General features: G+C 52.5%; 11 protein-coding genes across 11 annotated transcripts; 6 read left to right on the top strand and 5 right to left on the bottom strand.

Annotated features, from left to right (window-relative positions):
* Positions 1 to 59: 59 nt before the first annotated feature.
* On the top strand, positions 60 to 1,476 carry BD324DRAFT_678509 (hypothetical protein). The gene is made up of 4 exons (XM_022019000.1): positions 60 to 270; positions 307 to 362; positions 405 to 504; positions 542 to 1,476. Exons 1-4 carry the CDS (start codon positions 115 to 117, stop codon positions 1,466 to 1,468), a joined length of 1,239 nt encoding a protein of 412 aa, XP_021874800.1. The 5' UTR covers positions 60 to 114; the 3' UTR covers positions 1,469 to 1,476.
* Positions 1,477 to 2,979, bottom strand: BD324DRAFT_613291 (Gtr1/RagA G protein conserved region-domain-containing protein). Its single transcript, XM_022014484.1, has 9 exons — positions 2,919 to 2,979; positions 2,855 to 2,876; positions 2,784 to 2,817; positions 2,656 to 2,746; positions 2,246 to 2,620; positions 1,945 to 2,210; positions 1,791 to 1,906; positions 1,667 to 1,754; positions 1,477 to 1,630 (listed from the first exon to the last, which is right to left on the bottom strand). Exons 1-9 carry the CDS (start codon positions 2,940 to 2,942, stop codon positions 1,483 to 1,485), a joined length of 1,164 nt encoding a protein of 387 aa, XP_021874799.1. The 5' UTR covers positions 2,943 to 2,979; the 3' UTR covers positions 1,477 to 1,482.
* On the top strand, positions 2,980 to 5,009 carry BD324DRAFT_613287 (hypothetical protein). Its single transcript, XM_022014483.1, has 6 exons — positions 2,980 to 3,777; positions 3,814 to 3,932; positions 3,967 to 4,053; positions 4,091 to 4,494; positions 4,529 to 4,612; positions 4,649 to 5,009. Exons 1-6 carry the CDS (start codon positions 3,177 to 3,179, stop codon positions 4,728 to 4,730), a joined length of 1,377 nt encoding a protein of 458 aa, XP_021874798.1. The 5' UTR covers positions 2,980 to 3,176; the 3' UTR covers positions 4,731 to 5,009.
* On the bottom strand, positions 4,631 to 6,054 carry BD324DRAFT_40998 (hypothetical protein). The gene is made up of 10 exons (XM_022012708.1): positions 5,714 to 6,054; positions 5,599 to 5,678; positions 5,539 to 5,560; positions 5,434 to 5,494; positions 5,243 to 5,394; positions 5,140 to 5,207; positions 5,062 to 5,096; positions 4,992 to 5,019; positions 4,934 to 4,936; positions 4,631 to 4,895 (listed from the first exon to the last, which is right to left on the bottom strand). Exons 2-10 carry the CDS (start codon positions 5,671 to 5,673, stop codon positions 4,770 to 4,772), a joined length of 570 nt encoding a protein of 189 aa, XP_021874797.1. The 5' UTR covers positions 5,674 to 5,678; positions 5,714 to 6,054; the 3' UTR covers positions 4,631 to 4,769.
* On the bottom strand, positions 6,030 to 7,728 carry BD324DRAFT_575254 (hypothetical protein; the record flags this gene model as incomplete). Its single annotated transcript, XM_022013117.1, has 10 exons — positions 6,030 to 6,323; positions 6,360 to 6,485; positions 6,518 to 6,573; positions 6,609 to 6,775; positions 6,819 to 6,835; positions 6,872 to 7,026; positions 7,065 to 7,163; positions 7,203 to 7,278; positions 7,315 to 7,568; positions 7,608 to 7,728. 10 exons carry the CDS (start codon positions 7,726 to 7,728, stop codon positions 6,030 to 6,032), a joined length of 1,365 nt encoding a protein of 454 aa, XP_021874796.1.
* Positions 7,729 to 7,943: 215 nt separating this feature from the next.
* On the top strand, positions 7,944 to 8,552 carry BD324DRAFT_613276 (hypothetical protein). The gene is made up of 5 exons (XM_022014482.1): positions 7,944 to 8,064; positions 8,103 to 8,175; positions 8,219 to 8,240; positions 8,280 to 8,318; positions 8,358 to 8,552. Exons 1-5 carry the CDS (start codon positions 8,049 to 8,051, stop codon positions 8,544 to 8,546), a joined length of 339 nt encoding a protein of 112 aa, XP_021874795.1. The 5' UTR covers positions 7,944 to 8,048; the 3' UTR covers positions 8,547 to 8,552.
* On the bottom strand, positions 8,185 to 10,193 carry BD324DRAFT_39105 (cell wall organization and biogenesis-related protein). Its single transcript, XM_022012663.1, has 11 exons — positions 9,949 to 10,193; positions 9,868 to 9,902; positions 9,810 to 9,820; positions 9,735 to 9,763; positions 9,659 to 9,688; positions 9,497 to 9,621; positions 9,382 to 9,461; positions 9,143 to 9,344; positions 8,963 to 9,104; positions 8,801 to 8,924; positions 8,185 to 8,765 (listed from the first exon to the last, which is right to left on the bottom strand). The coding sequence occupies exons 1-11, from the start codon at positions 9,970 to 9,972 to the stop codon at positions 8,587 to 8,589; spliced, it is 981 nt and encodes a 326-aa protein (XP_021874794.1). The 5' UTR covers positions 9,973 to 10,193; the 3' UTR covers positions 8,185 to 8,586.
* A 798-nt stretch (positions 10,194 to 10,991) lies between these two features.
* On the top strand, positions 10,992 to 12,462 carry BD324DRAFT_613238 (hypothetical protein). The gene is made up of 5 exons (XM_022014481.1): positions 10,992 to 11,116; positions 11,152 to 11,333; positions 11,383 to 12,088; positions 12,126 to 12,286; positions 12,327 to 12,462. Exons 1-5 carry the CDS (start codon positions 11,070 to 11,072, stop codon positions 12,380 to 12,382), a joined length of 1,152 nt encoding a protein of 383 aa, XP_021874793.1. The 5' UTR covers positions 10,992 to 11,069; the 3' UTR covers positions 12,383 to 12,462.
* Positions 12,458 to 13,600, top strand: BD324DRAFT_613233 (hypothetical protein). Its single transcript, XM_022014480.1, has 3 exons — positions 12,458 to 13,168; positions 13,203 to 13,398; positions 13,434 to 13,600. Exons 1-3 carry the CDS (start codon positions 12,636 to 12,638, stop codon positions 13,554 to 13,556), a joined length of 852 nt encoding a protein of 283 aa, XP_021874792.1. The 5' UTR covers positions 12,458 to 12,635; the 3' UTR covers positions 13,557 to 13,600.
* BD324DRAFT_39370 (DNA-directed RNA polymerases ii 24 kda polypeptide) lies at positions 13,375 to 14,467 on the bottom strand. The gene is made up of 7 exons (XM_022012674.1): positions 14,354 to 14,467; positions 14,236 to 14,315; positions 14,095 to 14,199; positions 13,975 to 14,056; positions 13,798 to 13,937; positions 13,646 to 13,762; positions 13,375 to 13,604 (listed from the first exon to the last, which is right to left on the bottom strand). Exons 1-7 carry the CDS (start codon positions 14,426 to 14,428, stop codon positions 13,577 to 13,579), a joined length of 627 nt encoding a protein of 208 aa, XP_021874791.1. The 5' UTR covers positions 14,429 to 14,467; the 3' UTR covers positions 13,375 to 13,576.
* Positions 14,468 to 14,472: 5 nt separating this feature from the next.
* BD324DRAFT_613230 (hypothetical protein) lies at positions 14,473 to 21,032 on the top strand. Its single transcript, XM_022014479.1, has 34 exons — positions 14,473 to 14,795; positions 14,841 to 15,197; positions 15,235 to 15,495; positions 15,534 to 15,826; positions 15,864 to 15,948; positions 15,987 to 16,055; positions 16,096 to 16,234; positions 16,274 to 16,367; positions 16,403 to 16,490; positions 16,525 to 16,596; positions 16,629 to 16,713; positions 16,749 to 16,824; positions 16,866 to 16,968; positions 17,007 to 17,073; positions 17,111 to 17,615; positions 17,650 to 17,718; positions 17,755 to 17,911; positions 17,950 to 18,229; positions 18,267 to 18,365; positions 18,404 to 18,460; positions 18,497 to 18,680; positions 18,717 to 18,769; positions 18,804 to 18,873; positions 18,912 to 18,949; positions 18,984 to 19,043; positions 19,079 to 19,158; positions 19,197 to 19,280; positions 19,316 to 19,354; positions 19,393 to 19,409; positions 19,450 to 19,573; positions 19,613 to 19,627; positions 19,666 to 20,547; positions 20,590 to 20,772; positions 20,811 to 21,032. Exons 1-34 carry the CDS (start codon positions 14,754 to 14,756, stop codon positions 20,934 to 20,936), a joined length of 4,953 nt encoding a protein of 1,650 aa, XP_021874790.1. The 5' UTR covers positions 14,473 to 14,753; the 3' UTR covers positions 20,937 to 21,032.
* Positions 21,033 to 22,206: the final 1,174 nt, after the last annotated feature.

Below are 22,206 nucleotides of genomic sequence, written 5' to 3'. Positions count from 1 at the left end.
TCCGATCTCGGTAAGAAAGGTCCGGAATTCTCGTCCAATAGATCCCACCCCGCTAGCTCATTCAATCACCCTTCTCGTAGTGGTCGCAGTACCCGCTTCCGACCATTCGCTACAATGTCAACGAAACGATCTGCTCCAATCTCTCCAGCGAGCGTCAAAAAGGTCAAAGTCGACGATGACCCCAAGACACCACGCGACGGGTCGAAGGAATTGACAAAGGGTGCCAAGTGGATGGTCGCCCAGGTTGAAAAGATGCAGGAGTATCATACGGTGGGCCAATTCGCCCCGTGCTCAGCTGATTTCTAGGCCTGTCTCAAGGTCGTCACGGTCATCATTCAGTATCGTACCTACGCTCGACAAATGTGAGTCCTTTGTGAGGAACAATTTGTTGACCGCTCGAGCAGGCGGATGAAAAACCCTCAGATTCCACCTGGACTGATGCAACAGCTTCAAAGCTATTGGGAATCATACGAGGCTATCAAGAGACATGTCGAGTGGTATATGGTAAGATTGAATTGATACTATCACGGCTCATTTATAGACGCAAAATGCTCTACACGCCTCAACTCCATCTCGACCTCCCCCTATCACCTCATCCCCCATCGCGCCAATCGTCCCTCCGCTATCTGCCATACAAACAGAAGTTCCGAAATCATCTCCTATACCTCTATCTACCGCATCTATGCTAGCCTACGACAATCAATCGATAGAAGCTCCATCTGTCGCTCCTCCTAATCTTCCCACCGTACCGGCTGTACCCTCGGTTCCTGCTCCGAAACCGATACCTGCGTTTGCCCAAGATCTTGGCGGCATGTCTGGTACCTCTACGACGGATCAGCTGGATCTCTCTTCCCTTGGAATGGAAGAACTATCTGCGCTACTCAACGACAACAATGCAAATCCCTTCGGCGACGGATCGAGCTCTGATTTTCTCGCGGGGATGTTTGATGACTCCAATTCCGCAGAGACGGACAAATTACTCGCATCGCTCTCACAGCCAGCTGGCGATGGGCAAGCGACACAGGCGGATGCTCAAACATTCGATTTTGACTTTGGTACGGAGCAAGCAGATATGGCAGAGCTTGCTGGATTATTTGGTACCGAAACGAAACAAGACGCGGAAGTAAAGGAAACGGCGCCAGTAGCGCCGGTAGCAGATGTCCAACAGACAGGAGGCCCTAAGGGCCATGTCAAGCGACCCTCTATCGGCGTCGGCAGTACACCAAATATACCTCCTGAAACGCCTCAGATCCCATCTGTCGAAGTGCCCGCCCCCACTGCAGAGACCAAACCAGATCCGCCTTCGGCTCAGGTGCAGGAAGCATCCGAGAATCCTGAGCCGACTTTCGGCGAAGAGCAAGACTACGACTTGTCCAATATCGATCTGGAAGACTTCAACTTTGGGGATGGATCCATGCCCAACGTTGAGGGTGACGAATTTGAGAGCTTGTTTGCAGAGTTCAAGTAGAGCGGCATTGCATCTTAATCTCCGATCTCTACTCTACTTATCCTCTCGTTCAATCGGCCATTGACCTGCTTTAGCCGATCCCATGCCTCGTCCCACGCGAGCACGGAAGGATCATCGTCATCTTTTACCTCGTATTTCAGTTCTGTATTACGCCGGCAGATTCTTGGACGTGAGACGCAATCAGATATGCAGACTCACCCGCATTTTCTGTCGAGAACGCTCTTCCGGGCAAATTCGGCTAGATGGGATTGAGAATGGTAAATGTTGTATTGTATGAGGGCGGATTCTACGTTTCAGCGCTGTATCGGATCGACGAACCTACCAACTATCGGATCGGCCGCCACTACCAGCACAAATTGATTCTGGGTCAACGGCTCCAGAACCACGGTGCAGTCGTCGAATTTGGCTTCAAAGCCAGTGAATGATTCTCCCGTACGTCTAGCTTTTCAGCCCGGCTTCGTCTACTCTATACCCACTGGCAAGTCTTTCGAAACCCCTTGATGATCTCCGAGATCTTCTCGAATCTATGTTTGCTCAGGCTGCCTGCTCCGTACCTTGTCTCCTGGTCATCCAGCTCTGCCTCATTACTGTCTAATGGCGACCCAGACTTCGAAATGACGAGGAATGTCTCTGCTTCAAAAGCCACCGCCTCCACGGCCATGCAGATGTCTCGCAGGTAGGTAAGATGCGCGGTAATGAGATTGATATTCGGTATCAGAGTGTGAATAACGGACGACCAAGCCTGCCGGTCAGTGTAGCCCCCTCCAAAAATCTCACCTTGTACAGCGATTCGTCCCATATACTCGTGGGGAAACACCTTAAACCCCCTCTCCTCCCATCGTCTGACATTTCACTCCGCACCCGCTCATCTATTTTGACGATGTCCTCACTCCTCTCGGCGTACTTCTTCCTCTTTGGATCTTCTTTGTCCACCAAATCCATCTTGTTGATGAGAACCCATACTCCCGCATCAGAACTGTTCTCCCGTAAAGCCGAGATGATCTCCTCAAAATATCGGACATCGTTCTCCCATTCTGTTGAAGTGATGTCAAAGACATAGATCAGGACTGCAACATTGGCAAAGATCGTGTCCTTCTGCGCTGTGAGGTAATTGTCCACGAAAGCATTCTGACCTCCGCAATCCCATAGATTCTGCGGGATCAGGCTTGAATCCCAGTGTTGCTTACCAGGACGAGGCTTCCAAGGAAACGAACGGCCGACTGTTCGACGTCTATCGTCGCACCTAAACGTCTAGTATCTCTTGCACTGTAGTTCTGACTTTGGAGATGAGTCTTAATCAGGAGATTTGACCCACAAGATGACCGATCTCATAGACGTCTTTCCACTCCCTGTGTATTTAGACAACGCTCGAGGTTCCCGACTCACCCGACTTCCCCATGAGCAGAACCTGAAGGGATTAGCTTACTCATCATGTAACAGTCGACCCCACCTTCCTCTTGGCTGTCGCGCTCATCTTGCAGTCGGACTTGCTGTCAAGCTTGTGGTCGAGCGTTGCAGACATCTGACGTCGGTGCTCGCTCGGCGAAGCGGAATTACGTAAATGGAGAGCGACGCGAGGTTAGATGGTGTAATGTTCGAGATGACCTTGCTTTCGGGACGCTTTTGACTGAGGAGCGAACCATCGCGGGCGAGGTCGCTTGACTGAACGGACCGCCCGCATCTTCTTACGAACGAACTCAGCTGCGCCATGGCAATCACGCCTCGCTCCACCAGATCGGCAACACGGTCATCTCCTCGATCTATCAAGTCGGCCAAATCTGCCTCGTCGAAACCGTCGACGCCGCTGAAGAAAGTCACAACAGCCAAGACGTCTGGAAAGAAGGCGCCGACGGCAAGAACTTCGCCGTATTTCCAAAAGACTTCAAAGCAGGTCAAGGGCAAAGGCAAGCGGACGAAACGCCAAGCGGAGGAGGATGGATCTGAGGATGACGGCGATCGTGCAGACAGTCCGACGGGAATGACCGAAACGCCTTCATCTTCCGACGCGGAGGATTCAGAGGATGATTTCAACCTCGAATCTGATGACGCAGAAGAGCCCGAGGAGGAGATTGAGTCGGACGTGGACAGTGATTTCTTGGATGAGGAGGACGTCCCGGTGAAGAAGAAGAGTAGACCGAGTAATGGATCTGGCAAAGTTCCTACCAGCTCTAGCAAAGGCAAGGGTAAGGCAAAAAGGGTGGAAATTGATGGCTACGAGGACGAGGAGGAAGAAGAAGATATGGAGGTCGAACTCGAAGAAGGACAGGAGATAGCAGGAAGGATATACCCTGCGCCAAAGACAGGCCAGGGTGGGTTTCGGTTATTGGGTTACGCTGACATCCCAGTGCCCCCGGGACAGATATCTCAGAACACTCTCAACTTCCTCAAGAACCTCCAGATACCAGAACGGAACGATAGGGACTGGTTCAGATCACATGAGCCTGCGTTTAGACAAGCGGAGAACGTGAGCCAGATCGAGAATTCCGCTGAGATCCCAGGAATGGAAAGCATTTGTGACCCAGGTACAGATGAAGTTCCAGGAAGGCGACCACGAAGTGCCGATACTGCCGCCGAAAGACGTGATAGTGAGTCAAGTTCATGCTTGTCGTCTGACAGATCCAGCATCGGATCTATCGTGACGTACGATTCTCATCCGACAAGACGCCATATAAGAAATCCTTTTCTCTCTCCACATCTCGCGGCGGTCGGAAAGGCATCTGGGCAGGATATCACCTGTCCATCTCGCCAAATGATAAGTCCATTCTAGCATGCGGTACATGGCAACCGGGAAAGAACGAACTTGCCTCGATCCGCCATCGATTCTTGACGGACCCTGAATTGTTTCGAGAGGTCATTTCAGCCCCGGAATTCGTCGAGCATTTCGGGCCGCCGAAACCGCATCCAAAGGGCAAGAGGCAGAATGTCTTCGGTCATGACGACGCCCTGAAGGTCGCACCGAAGGGGGTGGATAAGAGTCACAAGGATATTGATTTGCTCAAGTTGAGGAGCATTGCTGTAATTCATCAGTGAGAGCCCTCGAGATTGTATGGCTGAGCCTAGTTTCTCGGATAACGAAGTCCTCAAGAAGGACTTCCAAGATCAAGTTGGAGAACTGGTACGCGTCATGGCCCCTTTTGTACATTTGTGAGCAAAACTGACCTGGCGGTCACTAACAACCAGATTGAACGATTTTATCTCTGTTCCGGCCGGCGATAATGATGACGATGACGAGGATGAGAACGGGAACGAGGATGACGACTGAAGGGCCGTCGACGTTCTGCATGCAATGTCCGTTTCTTGTTTAGAGCTTGACTTTCTCCTTGATCTCCTCCACAGGTCCCTTCTTGGCGGCCTGCAGGGACAAGTAGGCGTTCCATGGAATGTTGACAGCGTTGATGACGAGCAGTCTGTATTGCAGGGGAACAAACTGGAAGATTTAGCAGGAGCAGATGGAAATCGACTCACGGCCTGTTATGAAGAGCAGCGGTTAGCTAGCGCTTTGCGTCGGAAGATGATAACTCACCATGTTGATCAGCTGGGTAGGAATGAATCTGTCGCACATCAGCAGGGTTGCACCAAACGGGTGCACTCACACTCCCCAGTTAGCTTGCAGGGTGGGAACGAATTGCTTGTCCTTGTCAGCTGACAACTAGCCTGAACCAAAGACCTACTGCATTCCATTTCTGCTTGACAGCGTTCATGTCCTTGCCTTCCAGCAATGTCATGACGGTGAAGAAGCCTGTAGATTCAGCCTCGATACGTCTAGATCCTCACCAGTCACGACCACAGGCGCGAACAAGAATTGATCGAGAGACGTTCGAACGATAGCTCCACCCCATTTGGACTGAATAGGGATCTTTTGCAGCTGTCTGAACCAGACTGTAACGGCCGGAGCGAATAATCCACCTCCCCAGAAGATGATTCGGCTGCGAGGGGGTCAGCCATGGAATTGCGCTTAGGCGCACCCAGTCCGCGCAACATCGTGATTCTTCCACCCTTTCTTCTCAATACCCTGCTGAGCGATGACTGGGAGCAAGTCAGGACTGCTACACGAAGTCGCTGGAACTCACTATCACCCGTAGCAAAGAGTACCTGGCAATGTCAGCACTGCTCCTGAGGGACCAACTCACCGCTGAGGTCAACATATTGCCCATGAAAGGTCTGTTAGTCAAGAGCGACTGATACGCCCCAAGCAGACGCGACATGGTGGCTAGTGGTTATTGAAGTAGGAGGAGGAGCACAAACGAGCTGGTGGAGCCGAGCTTTTGGTGATATTGAGGGAACAAAGGGAGACTAAACAGACTTTTGGCGGGGTGGTAAGAGGGCTACTTCGTCGATTCGGAGAAGCCTAGCTGACTTAGATTGTGCCTTCGTCGTGCGCAAACGTCAAGAAATGTCGTCGACAGGGCTCTCGTGTACATTGCGTAGATACGATTTTCCAACTGTTTCTAATTCCTCGGCGATTTCACGGCGAGAATGAACCACGCATCATGATGCATATAGCGAGACCAGCCTGAATCTACACAAGCTCAAAATATCTCTCAACTGGCCTTGGTTAGCGTCACCTTGCTTCGCGCTCACCTTCCCAGCTGGTCACTGCCTTTTCATGCAGAGCCAACTCATGCTCCCGTGTCCCCGCAAAGTGGTCCACAAACAGATCCCCAAAGACCTCTCGAGCTATGCTGTCCTTCCGCTTGAAAGTGGCTGTCGCCGCGGACAAGCTGGTCGGCAGATGAGGCAGTGTACCTCGAGTGACGCCCGGAGATCCGACAGGACCATACGGCAGCTCTATGCGTCGCTTGATGCCTCGCAGGCCGAGGCCGAAGATTGCCGCAAAGGCAAAGTACGGGTTCATCTGGAGGTAAGCACGGAGATTGGGCGAGAGACATACATCAGCTCCTGGGACTCGTACTTCGAATCGAGCAGCTGAAGCGCTTGAGCCTGGGGGACCGATGATCCTTATGGAAGCTACACGGGATTCGTAGCCATAGGATGCGGTATCAGGTGCCCAGAATGCCTGGAGTCAGCTTCGTACTCGATGGCTCTCACCTCTCCTCCCAGCAGCCTTTTGTATGAATTGATCGTTGGACACAGCATGGGTATGACTGTGATGAGCGATCACAATGCTTGAAGAGCCTACCATCTGCCAGACCCTCCAGCAAACCGGCCAAGAACCATTCAGCTTCTTTCGACAAGAACTTGAGGTCCTTGTGCGCTGCATTGCCGCGTCCTCCAGCCTTTTGATCTGCATCAGAGAGACTGAAGATGTTCCGTCCAGATTTGTCCTGTAGAGAGACGTGTATATGCCTGGCTGAGTGAGATGATCGTATTTTTTTCCTATCAGGCTCACCCTGAGCATCCCGGAAGCTAGATGATCAGCATGGTTCGATGGGTATGACTCACATCCCCCCATGGTTTGGCCATGAATGTTGGAATGATCCCATACTTCATGCCAACGCTCTTGGCTAGCAATTTGAACAAGCATGCGTTGTCTGCCATGCGATATGCCTCTGTATAGCCGAGAGCAGACTCAAAGACTCCCGGTCCGGTCTCAGTGTCTGAATGATCAGCTCCAAAGATCATCTCATGAGCTCACGGTGCCCCTCGATCTCTACACCAAACTTCTCAGCCTCATCGTAGAGGTCGTGAAAGTAGTCTGAATTGAGCGTCGGACGCAGCATCGAATATCCGTGCACTATACGATCAGTCATGCACCGTGAGGGGTGATACACACTTCCTGGTGTCAGTGAATTCAGACCGGCGAACCCCTTTTCCTTGATGCTGTCTGGAGTCTCTCTGAATTGAAAGTACTGCTAGGTCAGCGAGGCACAGAAGACCCAGCATACCTCAAACTCTGCGCCTGCCATAGCTTTGTATCCTAGCTCCTCAGCTTGACCGATGACACCCTGCAACAGACTCCTGGGATCCACGTCCAGTGGAGATGAGGTTTCGGGATCCACGAAAGAGCAGAGGAAGAATGGGATGTTTCGCTCCCATGGAAGACGACGATATGTTGACAGATCAATCTTGGCAATGAGGTCGCGATAGCCGTTCGCCTTGTTAGACACGAGCAGCTCCTTGTGATACGGTGCATCGTGAACTGCATTGGTCAGCTCAGTCCTGAATCTAGTTGCCTTACTATCCCATCCAAAGATGACTGAGCAGAATCCGAAGCCATCCGACTTGACAGCACTCAAGAACTTGCTCTTTGACATGATCTTGCCCCTCAGAACACCATCAACGTCCACACCTGATGCCATCAGCCGGTATGAGGTCACATGTCACCTCACCAGCGACCTTGACCTTTGTGTCATCTTTCAAGAGCTCTTCCAGATCATCGAGGCTTGTAGGTGCACCCTTGGTAGCTTCTGAGGGCATAGTGTGCGGCGGCTTCACTTATGGTCAAACAAGAGCGTCATTTCCGGCTACCGATTCCGCCGACGACTTGAAATTTCCTGTGACATTCATTTTGACTTGTCAATCGACCTCAATTCCAAAGACCGTACTTGCCCGGCTCGTACCAAACATCAACAGAGTCTTTCTACAGCTATCCAAAGATCGCCTTAGTCTCCTAAACACTATGGGAGGCGGAAATCGTCAGTGTCCACTGTTGCAAAGATATTGACAACCGCAGTGGAGGTGTTCAAGTTTGGTCTCTACATGTTCTTTCCCATTGTGATCATGTTCAAATTCGGAGACCCAGATTGGTGAGTTCGAGGTCAAGGAGGATTCACGACTGACAATGATTAGGTACAAACTCAATGTCGAACCTGTAGGTTCTCCAGAGATTGTCGTGTCCTAACCTTGTTAGCTCAGGGATATCTTTTACCCACCAGTGACGGATGCCAAGGTGAGCGGCAAAGGTTATCGCCTAGCCTGACCCCCTCAGAAACCACCACGGACGCATGAAGAGTTGCAGGAAGAAATGGCAAAGATGCGAGCAGAGACTGCGGAGAAGCTGGCACAGAGGCGGCAAGCTCGCTGGGGGTCACAGGTTCTACAATCAATAGCGGACGAGAGAAATAAGGAGGAGACAAAGTGGCCTGATTGGGGCCAACCTGCTGGAAGAATGGTATGAACATGTAATTTTACAATGATTGTTACATGACGAGTCTACTCTAGGCTGTCGCTGTGGCCGATGGCTCGATCGACTCTGGTTTCTTGCCTTTTGCTGGCCTGCTTCGACCCCATACCACCTTGCACCGCTTGCCCTGGACCTCTATGCCCCCCTGCGCTGATAATGCCTCTGCTGTCCGTTCGGCTAAATCGCGTGTCTTGAAATTGACAAAGGCGCAATCTAGCCTGTCAGCGGGGTGATGATGAGCGACTCACGGCTCGCCTCGACAATTGTCAGACTTTTCAGCTCTACCGGTTTGACAAAAGGACAGGAGAACACCAGCGCTGACCGGACATCTGTCTCCGTAGTTTCCGGTAAACCAAGGAACAGCAGTGTCGTCTATTATACTCAGCTCCGTAGGGGTTTGTGACACTCACGACAGTCTCGTCCTCTGGCGCCTTCATTCCCTTGTTCTCTGCATCCTGTCGCAACATCTTCTTCGCCACAGGATCGTTCCGTCCGTAATATCTGTCTTGCATGTTCTGGTTCTGCAAGCCGTTCTCTTCCGGCAACTCGTGTCTGCAAGGGTCAGTCTCGCCTTGAGAGGCTTGTCTCACCTGAATGGGCACTCGGCTCCTCGTTTGCACTCTCCCTTCACGAAGAAACTGCATATATGAGGCCTATTCCGCTTATAGAATGGATCGGATCGTGCAAGATTCTTGAGCATTTCCCGTCCAGCGCGATTGGCGACCTGCGAGTCGTATGCCATGCCGTCCGGTGAGTCCTCCATCTGCGCCTCAAGGTTCTGGATGTAGTATTCTGGAGGGTGAGAACGGCTCCTGGTTGGGAGACTCACGTTTGTTGATATCAGACGTTGGAGCCTGATTCTTCCGCCCTAACGCTGCATCTCTCACTTGAACCGGCAAGCCAAATTCGCTGACTTCAGTCAGGTTCCGGAGGTAGGCACTCACAGATCCAAGAGACAAGTCTGACACACCCCTTTTATCTTTGCGCAAGTTGTGCACACCTCTGTCTTCTTGTAACGGGCACCTTGACCCGGATTCCAGCGGAAAACTGTGAAGGGGCGGTTGCAAATCTGGTAATGGTCAGTCGTGTTGGTGAAAGGGACGCACCTTGCATTCACTTCCGTACTCCTGCTTGCTCTATCATATCATCAGCATGCGTCAGTTGTCGAGCATTGCTGCTCACCATCCGGACGTATGGGTTTGGGCCAAGGCCTAAAGCCATCAGCCTGACGTCATGCGCTGACTCCAAACTACTTACAAGTCTCGCATCTGCACCACGCTTAGCTAAGAGTGACCCATTCAGCGAGCGAACTCACAATATCGGGAAATCAGACGACTCCACTCCGACTTTCTACGTCGAGCGTCAGCAGGGAAACAGAGTTTCAGTTCGCACTCACATTTATATCATTCTTGGCGGGCATTCTGACAGTTTAGAAGTAGTTCAGGCGGCTTGTACGGCGTGAGGATGAGTAGCAAGTAATGAATGAATGCGAACGAGACTGACTTTTGAAAACATCATGACGTGGCGGCAATCAGGTTGATTGATAAGCCGCCGCGAAGGTTGACGGGTATGAGAGCCAACTTAGCAATCTCGTCCTATCGTTGCGCTCTCGATGTCAGGCTTATGAGCCTCGGTCGATCATGATCCATGTCAGAAGCACGCGAGTCACTGTGGTCGGTCTTCAGTGCAGCTGCGAAATCTGTTCCTCGCAAGCGCACGGCTTTGGGTCCATATCAGGTTGAGCATACGCAGTGTCTCCTGGGTTAATCATCAATGTACCGCCTCATGCTGATCCCATCTTGCTTCTCAATGATGCCAGCAGTCGCTCACCACCTTCTCCTTCCAACTTGACATCTCGATCGATCTCCTTTCTGCATTCGTTCAATCTTCCCCATATTCCTTTAATCGTCATTGCCCTCTCCCCTTGATGCCATTGCTCGCCGATCCTTGACTAGCCTAATGCAATCTCACAATCTCACCCTCGTCGACATCAATCTTGAACAATTTTGACCAGCTTCTTTCTTCTTATGATCATCATCCACTCACTCATAATGCCGGGCCATATCGAACAGCAACTTCATCTTTCCCTCCTTCTTACCGCCGTCCTCCGCTGACCCTTCACTCACCATGTCAACCCTGCTAGCACTTTTCTTAGCAAGCGCCTCTCCCACTCTAGCTGGCGGGATATCCAAACAGAACTGGGAGTCTCCATCGTCCCTCATCAACTCAGCTTCATCACAGGCAAAAGCAGAATGCTCCTCCGCCGGATCATTCTTCATTCAATTTCACGGTCAGGCGGTGTGTTCGTCAGACGACACGCGGATTGAGTAAGTCACCCTCTCTGTTTCGCTCACGTCCAGTGCATCTGCATCCACCATGTGTCCTATAGACTGGTCTATACAGAAGGACGTCGGCTGCTGTGTGCCTCCATACGTCGTCTACCCCGCGGACTGCGGTGAAGGTGAGATTGCTTTTGACCCTTGCTGACTCGCAGGCTTCAACTGGAACGGTAATCTCATGACCTGTGTCATGACCACGGATTCGAAGTGTACACCGGACCAATGGTGAGTTGACTCGCGACAATGCAACTTACGCCTAGGTTCAATCAACGTACAAATGATTGCAACGAACTCTCCTGGGCTATTGACCCGCCAGCCAGCAACCCGCCGTCGGGCAGAAATTGTCCAACCGGGTGGTTCTGGTACGATACACGAGGAAACTGTCAATCCATAAGTCCGAGATCTCCCGCTCCAGATTGCGATAATTGGAACGACAAGCAGTGTGAGTGAAGTGGAGCTGGGTGGAGCTGGGTCATGGCTGATTGCATCAGTGGTATGCGGCTCTGACCCGACAGCTCGGTCCCTACCGTCTGGAGCTGGCGGAGGGTCTGGCGGAGGGTCTCATGGTGGAAGCTGGAGCTCGGGAGGGTCGTCAGGGGGAAGCTCTAGTTCGGGAGGATCGTCGGGGGGAAGCTGGAGTTCAGGAGGGTCGTCAGGAGGCAGCTCTAGCTCCGGGGGATCGTCGGGAGAAAGCTCTGGCTCAGGGGGATCCTCAGGGGGTGGGTTCAATTGGGGTCAAGGGGGTGGGAAACAAGGCCATAGTGGATGGAGTCAAGGAGGTGGCCATGGCGAAGGACATGGAGGTCAAGGTGGCCAGGGCGGCGGATGGGGCAAGGGCGGAGGCAGTGGCGAAGGGCACGGAGGTCAAGGTGGCCAGGGTGGCGGAGGGAGCAAGGGCGGAGGCAGTGGCGAAGGGAGCAAGGGCGGAGGCAGTGGCGAAGGGCACGGAGGTGGAGGCAGCAAGGGAGGGGCCGGCCAAGGTGGTGGAGGAGGTGGTGGGGGCGACCACGGTCAAGGTGGTAAAGGCGGCGGGAAAGACTGCGGGAAACGAGGCATCAATGGCACAGAGACCTCAAACTCGACAAACCCGACCAGCACCAAGCGAGATTTCCTTGGCAGACAAAACATTCTCATCACACGAGACAACACGCAATCCGAATTGGACAAAATTTACTGTCCAGACGGTCTACACGCATGGTGAGCCTTGCCACCGTGATACAAACTGACTTCATAGTTCCGTCAATACTCCGAGTGGCGGAGCCTGGGCATACGAATGCCTCGATTGGCTCACTGAACTCGTATCCTGTGGTGGATGTCTATCGGATGGAGCGGGCAAAGACTGCTCCGCGATACCCAACACTGCATCTGTAGGGTGCGAAGCTGGCGACTGTATCAGTGAGCGCTACGATCCCCTCCATATCTAACCGCCCCTCAGTATATTCTTGTAAGCCTGGATTCGGTCTGAACGGCACGGACTGTGTACAGGTATGAGACCGTGGACAATGGAGACCTCTCTCTGCATCGACTGCTTTGTATAACGAATGAAGATAGAAATGCAGCGCTATCGCCACACGTGCCGCGGACATCCCGTGGAACTCCGAGATCCAACCGTTTTCCCAAGGGTTCTGGACATTTCGTCTTTTTTTCCTCACGATGCCCAACAATGCTGCTTTTCTAGATTCCGCGTTGTAGATCTTGCTCGCTGCTGTCAAATTCTAAATCTTGCCCCCCTACCACCAACACCATGACAGACTCGCCCCCATCCTCCTCGTCCTCCTCCCATCCTCTCTATTCACTCCCTCATCTCAATCGTTCGGCGTCTTCGTACAACTCGGCAGAGAATGGCATACCTGATGGACCCGAAGTAGACGGCTCAACCTATGCAGCATTGGTCAAGAACAGCCCTTCCGTCGCTGAGCCTCCCTTGGACTTGCACGATCGCGATCCTGGCACCGCTCGTTTCGCCGACCAAGGTGCGATAGACCTTGGAGATGATGACCTTGGTCGATACGTACCCTCAACGCCGATTATGCCCCGTGAGACACCTCAGCGTGTCAGAGGCTCGTACAGAACCGACAGTGATGATGGCGGAATGGGCTCCATCCTCAAATCTGGTAATTTTCTACCCCCCAGTGCTACACTCGGAGGAACTCCAGCCACCCCTGCACAGTCTGGTCTCGCATCGTTGACCCCGCAGAAGATCGGAAAGAGTATCGGTAATCGGATCGTTCGAGCTGTTCGTCGAGGCAACCTCCCGTTCCTCGTGGTGTTCCTGAGGTGAGCGGCCACGAAGACAGCTGCCTAACAACAGCTGCCTCGTCATCTTCTTCTCTGCACTTGCCGGCATCGGCTATGTTCCTGAAGAGGGCGAGCTCGCCCACCACGCGAAATCCCCGAGAGCCGTCGTCAGTGCTGTCGCTCAGGACCTCCAGGTGTTCAACGGCAAAAAGTTCCAGGAGCAACGAGAGCTCGAGCAAGAATGGGCGAAAAAGAAGCGACCAAAGGATGTGAGTTTTCCCGTCCTGCCGTGCTGACACCGCAGGGCGCTTGGATGGCTCAGGTACGGGATGACAAGGCTGTAAGGAGAAGACCGAACGCGGTAGCAGAGGTGGCCGAGACGCCCTCAGAGTCTGAGCTGGAGGCAAAACCTGAAGAGGCTGTCTAGGCATACAGAATATATATACATCACATGCAGATACGATACGTCACATAACTGAAGAACATCAATAATTGCCCCCAGTCGCTGTCACTCACCGTCCAGCGGTCTCACTGGCCCGCTCAATTTTCATGACCTGCCCTCTTCTTAACCCATAGTACCGAGCAACGGGATCCGTGATCATTATACGAGGTAATTGCGTCTCTTTGAGTCGGCTGCAAAGTCAGTCATGCCTACTTGTCTGCCCCACTATTTCTTTATCAAGGCCTGCTTGTCCTCCGTCTTCATGATGGTGTGTTTTGGTACAAGGAAATGATGAGTGATGTTGACGAGGAGATCGGTCTCTTTGAAGTGCTCCAAGTGATACTCTGACGACATCTCTTGCATTGCCTAATGTATCAGCCATGGAAATGTGAATCCCACTCACCCTCGCTGCTATCGGTGATAGCTTTTCGGCATAAATCAGAAGCCCTTTCTGAGCGTTCATCCGATCCATCGAGCCAAGAAACCTGGATCTTGTCAGCCTCAATCCCTCATTCCGCCTCACGTCTTCACATTCGCCTTTGACACATTCCTATCGCTGCAAAAGTAGACGTATATCCTGTTTCCAGACTCTTCCTCGTGATCTGCAGTAAAAGACATATTGGTCCGGCTTTCACTATCAGCGCAAAACCCAATGCAGACTCACTCGACCTGTCCGCTGCTCCCGTGAGCCTGTTTAAAATCGTCAAATGATGTATTGATCTCATAATCGGCCACCTGGTACCCCTGGACCGAATCAGCACTATCCACCCAGCTTTTCCCACCCTATCTCTCATCATCTCATGGACAGTTCTCGATACACGCCATAGTCTCGCCAGCTCTCTATCCAGTTCCTGCATGGTGTGATACGGTGCTGCTTCACTCGAGATCAAAAAAGTGTACTACAAAATTGAACTGCTGCCTGTCAGAAAATAGGCGAAAATTCTCCCCCCGGATCCAGCAAGCCTAATCCCCCACGCGTGACGGTGCCCGGGCCCGGTTCCGACGCGGAGACCTCGGCGTTGCCCAACGCTTTAAATAACTTTCGACTGGTACTTCATCGCCTCTTATCATATCTTTCGTACATACCTGAAGAGTCAGTCGCGGCGACGTGCAAGTAGCTGTAGCATCGCAGCTTCCACTCTCTTAGGCTGAGCGAGCGAATTCTAGCCAACGTCGGCCCAAATGTCGTTCAACCCGGCCGCGCGAGCGTTCCACGAACCTGTGGTGAGTCTACCTGCTGCTCCTCGGGCCACTGACGATACCTCATAGGACCTCGCGTCACCGGATGTGCTCTCTTTTCTCCGTTCTATTGGGTCTCTAACCCTTATAGTCATCCCGGCAGTCTATTATCTCTCCTTCCTGAGACCCATCAGAAACTTCGCCAACAATCTTCTCCCTGACATTGCCAGTCTCGAGTCCTTGATACCGCCTCGGCCAGCCTCGCGAGATGAGCTCCGCAAGGCACGTCGGTACAAATCAAAAGTGTGGCTTCAGACCGTCCTTGTCGTTCTAGGCCTCGCCGAGGTCGCAGTCTGGACAGGTATCACGGGCAGCAAGATCATGACAACGCGAGGCAGAGAGGCAGTCAGAGACATCTTGCTCTCTGTAGGAATGGTCTTTGTCTGGGTATGCCGAACATCATCTGCTCTTAGCTGACTTTCAGGCCGTTCTTGCCCTGCGTCCCCTTCTCCGGGCACCTAACAGTCCTCCCTGGTCCGCCTTGTCCATCTACCTTCTCTTGTGGATCATTTCATTGGCCTCCCTGAGTTTGGCCTGGTTTGAATATGCTAGCACAGGCCACCTGCCATCATGGGCCGATAAGCAGCATCTGATCATGGAGGGTCTAAACTTGTCTGCGACAACCATTCTTGTTGGGTCGATTGGGACGCTTAGATTGGCGAGCCCCGAGGCTTTGACGCAAGTGGTGGGTGTGTGTTCCTGATATCCCGCCTAACTTTGCAGCCGTACGTGTCACCAGACGACGAGGTCAGGCTATTCTCATGGCTCACATTCATCTGGCTCAACCCATTCATCGCTTTCGGGAGTCGCAAGGAAATGGACGAGAACGATCTTCCTGTCATCTCCATGACCATGCAATCGGCCGTCATCTTTGACCGATTCAAGCAGACCCAAGCCAGATCTCTACTGTTTCAACTCCTCAAGGCTCACAGACTTGACCTCTTTTTTGACGCTTTTTTCACCCTCACCGGTGTGGTCTTCAACTACGCCGGACCATTCTTTTTGAAGCGGATCTTGTGAGTCCCGTTGAGAGCCACTTGCCTGACCAGCTAGGGAGGGTTTGACCATCGCTACACCAGAAGCTCTATCTGCGGCATATGTCTTTGCCGCGCTAGCTCTCGTTGCTTCATGTGCCAAGGTGAGGACACGTATCCTTTGACGAGGACTGACAGGCAGGGCGTGACCGATCTGCTCCACCTTTACTACAGTCGACGAGCTTCCGTTAGAATCAAGGCTGGTCTTACGGTGCGTCAATCGCAAATGTCACAAGCTCTGACATGCACAGACTACCATTTATGACAAGGCGCTACGCCGCAAGGATGCCTCTGGAGTAGTGGCTCCGAAGCCTGGAGACGAGAAGAAGGATGGTGGTGGACAGAACAACTCAAACGCCGACGCTGGAAAGGTGGTCAACCTCATGGCCGGTGAGAACTGAGACTGAGAAGGACTCTGATTGCCCTCAGCCGACACGAATCGGATTGCCAATATCATTGCCGGCATGTACTTCCTTTACGGATCACCATTCGAGATCATCGTTGCGGCCACATTCCTGTACCAGTGCGTTCAGGCAATTCTCAATCGCTGACGACCAGAATTCTCGGATGGTCTGCGTTTGCTGGCATCGTCGTGCTCTGCATCGTTGCACCCCTCAACTCTCTCATCTCCAAACAGAGTGTCCAGGTGCGTAGAGTCGGCTTTCATCGCTGAGCTGCAGATCACTCAAGATTTGCTCAAAAAGCGAGATAAACGAGTTGGGATCGTCACTGAATTGATCAATGCTATTCAAGTAAGCTACATACCTCGCTGAGCTAACGGCAGTTTATCAAATTCTTTGCTTGGGTCGAGAATTGGAAGGCACGTGTGGCTGAGGCACGACGACAAGAGATGAAGACGTACATCAGATGTGAGTCGATCTTGTAACGGTGGCTTACGACACAGCCATGATCAACAACTTGTGGTTTGCTCTTCTGTGGAACCTCGCACCCATGCTGGTCACTTTGTTATCCTTCTTCTGGCAGGTCTCGTGGAGTAGTGCACATTCTGATCAATCACCAGCTTCATTGTCATTGAGAAGAAGGAACTCACTGTCTCTGTCGCATTCACTTCCATCTCGCTATTCACCATGCTGCGATTGCCCCTCAATGTCATTCCAACTTACGTGAGCTGCCTACCGATGAAAGCGCCTGATAGCATCAGATCGTCTTCATGCTCCAAGCTCACGTCTCCGTCAAGAGAATCCAAGAGTTTTTGGAAGAGGACGAAGGTAAGTCCCCTTGACTCTATCCGTCCTGACTGTGTAGTCCCTGAATGGGTCTCATCTTTAAAGCGAAGTCCGTATGCCAGATCCACCGATGCGACAAAGATCGGATTCGTCAATGCGACCCTTAAATGGAACTCTGGCACACAGAAGCAAGAAGCCGCCTCGAAAGACAAATCCAAGAAGAAGGGCCAGTCCCCTTTGCCCAGTCAGGAGGAATCCACGGCCAATGGCGACAACGAGGTGTTCCATCTTTCCAATCTGAACGTCAATTTCCCCATTGGCAAGCTTACGTGTATCACCGGACCCACAGGGTCAGGGAAGACAGCGATCTTGGTCGCTCTGCTGGGCGAGATGGAATTGATTGAAGGATCCAGTTCCCTACCAAAGGATACCATGCGAGTTGACCCAAAAACCGGGCTGCGGAACAGCGTGTCCTATGCCGCTCAGACACCTTGGCTGCAGCAGCAATCGATCAAGGACAACATTTTGTTTGGTGAAAAGTTTGACGAAGACCGATATGAAGCCACCGTTGAGGCTTGCGCATTGTACGTGGCTGTTGTGGTTGTACTGACCGTCTAGAAATCCCGATTTTGACATGCTCGAAGACGGAGACATGACGGAAATTGGTGCTAAGGGAGTCTCTTTGAGGTAAGTCCCACCTTCAACCAGTACTGACAGAATCAGTGGAGGTCAAAAAGCCCGTGTCGCATTGGCCCGAGCAATCTATTCGTATACCCAGCACGTTCTCCTCGACGACCCTCTCGCTGCGGTCGACTCCCACACTGCCAAGCATCTCACTGACAAATGTCTCAATGGACCGCTATTGAAAGGCCGAACGGTCGTGAGTCAGAACGGCCAGTGAGCCAGGCTCACGCTCAGATTATCGTCTCGCACCATGTCGAGCTACTCTTGCCTTGTGCTGGGTACCTCGTTCGTATCCTGGACGGACGCATCGATGCGCAAGGGACGCCCGACGAGATTCGGGCGGCAGGCAATCTGGACGGTCTGATCAAGATTGAGGAGGCCGAGATCGTCAAAAAAGAAGGTATCGTAGTGAACGAAGAGGTCGCAGATGAAGTACAGGTGGTGGACGGAGAGAAGAGTGTTCAGGAGGTTAAGAAAAAGCGGAAAGAAGGACCCGGCAAGAAGCTCATCAAGGGTGAGTAACGTCAGCGCGCTGCCAGCTGACAGGGAAGATGAGGAGCGAGCTGTCGGTAATGTCAAGTGGGAGACCTACAAGCTCTACATCATCTCCGCGACCTACATCACATGGGTGGTCTCGTTCGTCGTTTTGAGTGAGTGAACCTGGTCTGACACCTCGGCTTATATCCAGTCATGGGGCAGTTCACCTCAGTGGGAGAACGGTTCTGGCTTAAGCTTTGGGGCGAAGGTGAGCTCCGGCACAGAGCAATGTGCTGACAAGTAGCGTACAATACGCAGCTGCAGTCGATGATGGCGTTTGTCCGTCCAGGCTTCTTTGGGATTCATGATCAGTCTCACCAACACGTAATGAGCGACCATTCTCACCATATTTTGCATCACAGTCCCATGAGTAATGGGACGATGGGAGTTCTTGATGTGAAACCCAGTGGATCCTGGCGCTCGCGACTGTGAGTGTGTTTGCTGCAGAGTCAACTGACCTCCAGGCCATCGGCAACGGCGCATCCCGAGTTCTACTTGGCGGGTTATACGATTATCAGTGGGTGCACGTGTATGACTGTCGCTGAGTTCAGTCCTTTCCGATGCATTGTTGGGTGTCGTGCAGAACGCTGTGTCTAGTTGGGGACAATACAGAGCAGCAGTGTAAGCCTCGAACGAGATGTATCCAGACTGAACGGTAGCCGGCTGCACGACCGACTTTTGGACTCTGTCGTCAGAGGTGAGCTGAGTGGTAGATTCACGGCTGACAATAGGCACCATCCGCTTCTTCAATGTGACGCCTGTCGGTCGTATCATCAATCGTTTCTCGCGAGGTGGGTCGGGTATCGCGATCGCTCTGACTACATAGATATTGAATCTGTCGATTCATCTGTCAACTGGATCTTGAAAGCGATCATCAACTATATCGTCAATCTCATAGCCGCAATTGCAAGTCATGAGGTTGGCTCTCTACTGACGATATCCAGATCATTGTAGCCATCATTGTGCCTTGGTTCTTGGTCCCTGCGGTAATCATCAGCTACATCTACTGGCGGTACTCCGTCATCTATGTAAGCACGCGGTAGTGAAAAGGCGCTTATGATAGCTCCGTGTGGGACGGAGTCTGAGACGGCTAGAGTCGACTGTGAGTTAGGCCTAGATACGTCGCTGAATCTTGCGCAGCTCAGATCACCGATTTTGTGGGTCACGGCGGCTATGATTAGCTCTGACATCCTCTAGCTCTGGATTTGCCGAACTTCTCGATGGAGTCGTTTCAGTTCGGGCATTCTCTGTTGAACCTAGGTTCATGAAACAGCTGTGCGAACGTGTAGATATGACGAGTGCGGCGCATTATCAAGTCTGGGTTAGTGTATGATGTTGGACCACAGCTGACACTTTGCAGATGATGAATCGTTGGGTAAGATTCTCGAAGTCTCTCCCGCTAATTCGACCCAGCTGTTGCTCCGATTTGACATTCTCGGCGCCTTTTCAGTCTTCCTGACGACCATTCTTACGTTGAGTGGGACGGTCGCCGCCGGTTCAGCAGGTATGGCCATCCTCTCGGCTCAAGGCTTTGTCTCTGCATGCTACTGGACCTCCCGGTTCTGGGGACAACTCGAGATGGATTTCAACTCGGTCGAACGTGTTCAAGAATACCTCGAGATACCCAAGGAGCCTCCAGCCACGATTGCCAACCGCAAACCGCCTGCATATTGGCCATCAACTGAAAGTGGCGACCACTTCTTGGAGGTCGAAGACCTCGAGATCAAGTATGATCCCGAGTTGCCGACCGTTTTTAAAGGCTCTTTCAGCATCAAGGCGGGGGAGAAGATTGGTCTGATTGGTCGAACGGGATCTGGCAAGTCTACGCTCGCCATGTCTCTATTACGTTTCTCCGAGCCATACTCTGGGAAGATCGTGCTGGATGGTATTGATATCACCTCTATCGGAGTTGACGACCTTCGATCTCGAATCACGTATATTCCCCAAGATGCCGTTCTGTTTTCCGGCACAGTCAAGGAGAACCTTGATCCGTTCAACGAGCACTCGGAGGATGAATTGATGGAAACCCTTGCCAGGGTTGGACTGGGTCAAAATGCTTCGCCTCCGACGAGCCGCATTCCCAGTCGAGTGCCTTCTTCCAATCGGCTCGCTGCCATCGCCGCGGAGCATGCCCAAGAGATGGAGGGGTCTGGTACACTGACGCCATCGAGCGCCGCCGGCAAGCATATCATTACCTTGTCCTCAGAAGTTTCTTCAGGTGGAACCAACTTTTCTCAAGGACAAAGACAGCTCGTGGCCATGGCCAGAGCTCTGCTGAGGCGGTCGAACCTGATTGTCAGTATACCGCGCTTGTCGCTGGACTAATTAGTGTTTCAGATCATGGACGAAGCCACGGCTTCAGTTGACTTTGCAACCGACGAGTCTCTGCAAAGGACCATCCGAACCGAGTTCAAGAACTCTACCCTGTTGACCATTGCGCACCGACTGTCGTCCGTCATTGACTATGACCGCCTGTTGGTCTTGTCCGATGGCAAAGTTGCTGAATTCGATACTCCGATTGTGAGTTCAAACTCTGTCACACACGCTGAGACCTGCAGAACCTCTTACGAAAAGAAGAGTCACTGTTCAAGTCGTTGTGTGAGAATTCGGGCAAGTATAAGGAATTGTTCAAGGCTGCGGAGAAGAAGGAAGCCGAGGGACGAGGTAGCACTTTGGCCGCTTAGACGCAGCGTGCCTGGCTGTATATCTTCTGGTAGTAGGTGGTCTTGAAATCGGGTGGACGGCATCAAACTAGACAGGTCATGCATGCGATATCACCACCAAAAAAGCGAGATGTTCTGAAGGGACTCGCATTGGAGAAAGCCCTTGTCGTATGATGCAGTGAGGTCACCCTACCTAGTTCGGATGCATGGCCTGGGTCGAGCCTTGGCCGTCCGACATCATGCTTTGTACCCTTGGTCTCTCTTCGGAGATGTGACTGCCGGGCGTGTCAACTTGACCGTGCATCCCTTGGTACGACCCTTGACCGCCAAATCCAGGTTGTGATCCCATCCAAGGCATCGATCCAGGATGAGGTGGGGGTGGGGAGGGGCTAGCCCAGCCCATGTTCATTTGTGGTGGAGGAGACATGCCTGGCCAGCCGTACCCTTGATGATGAAAGAAAGGCGGGTATACGCCTGTCCCCGGTGATCCAGACATGGATTGATGTCCGGTCTGGCTTGCAGGGGAAGAAGGTCGATCATGATCGCCAGCTTGGGATCCACCCGCCATACTTTGCGGGTGATGAGATTGGAATCCGCTTCCAGCACCAGCAGCACCACCTCCTCCTGCTGGCGGTCCGTAAGCCATCATTGCTTGTTGATAAGCCATCTGAGCGGCCATCATGGCTTGCTGTTGGGCGTATGGATTGTAGCCCTGTTGAGGGTTGTAGGCAGATTGATACGGCTGTGACCCTTGTCAACACTATACATTCGAAACGGCTCACGTTGTATCCCATCGGAGGAGGCATGCCCATCATGCCCATGTACGGAGGATATTGCTGACTGCCGCCGTACATGCTCATGTTGCCTCCGCCTTCTCCACCATACTGACGCATATGATCCATTTGCTGGCGCTGCAGTCTCTCAATCTCTCGCTGGCGATCCTCCTGAGAAGCGAGTCAGCACGGCGGACGGTTCAGCCAGGTGAACTCACAGCCAATCGTCTCTCTCTCTCCCGATCAGTGATTGTGGCTCCGATCCCCCCAGCATTCTGTCGCTCCTTCTCATGCTGAGCGACTGCGCCGAGCAAGCCAGTCTGAGGGGGCGGTGGTTTCTCAGGTACATGGACCAACGAACTGCCCAGCTCCCTGGCCAGTTCTTCCTGCTTCTTGGCCGAACGATCTTCCTTGTCCTGCATACCAGCTTGTAGCAGACCATGCGGGGCAAACGCCTTGGTGAGTTGGGCAGGCTCGTCAATGTCAACGAATTTGCCAGATTTTGTCTGTTGGTCTAG

The sequence above is a fragment of the Kockovaella imperatae genome (genome assembly GCF_002102565.1).
Source record: "Kockovaella imperatae strain NRRL Y-17943 chromosome Unknown BD324scaffold_1, whole genome shotgun sequence".
Lineage (NCBI taxonomy): Eukaryota > Fungi > Basidiomycota > Tremellomycetes > Tremellales > Cuniculitremaceae > Kockovaella > Kockovaella imperatae.
The sequence above is the reverse complement of the archived record's forward strand: the minus strand, read 5'-3'. Positions and strand labels throughout refer to the sequence as shown.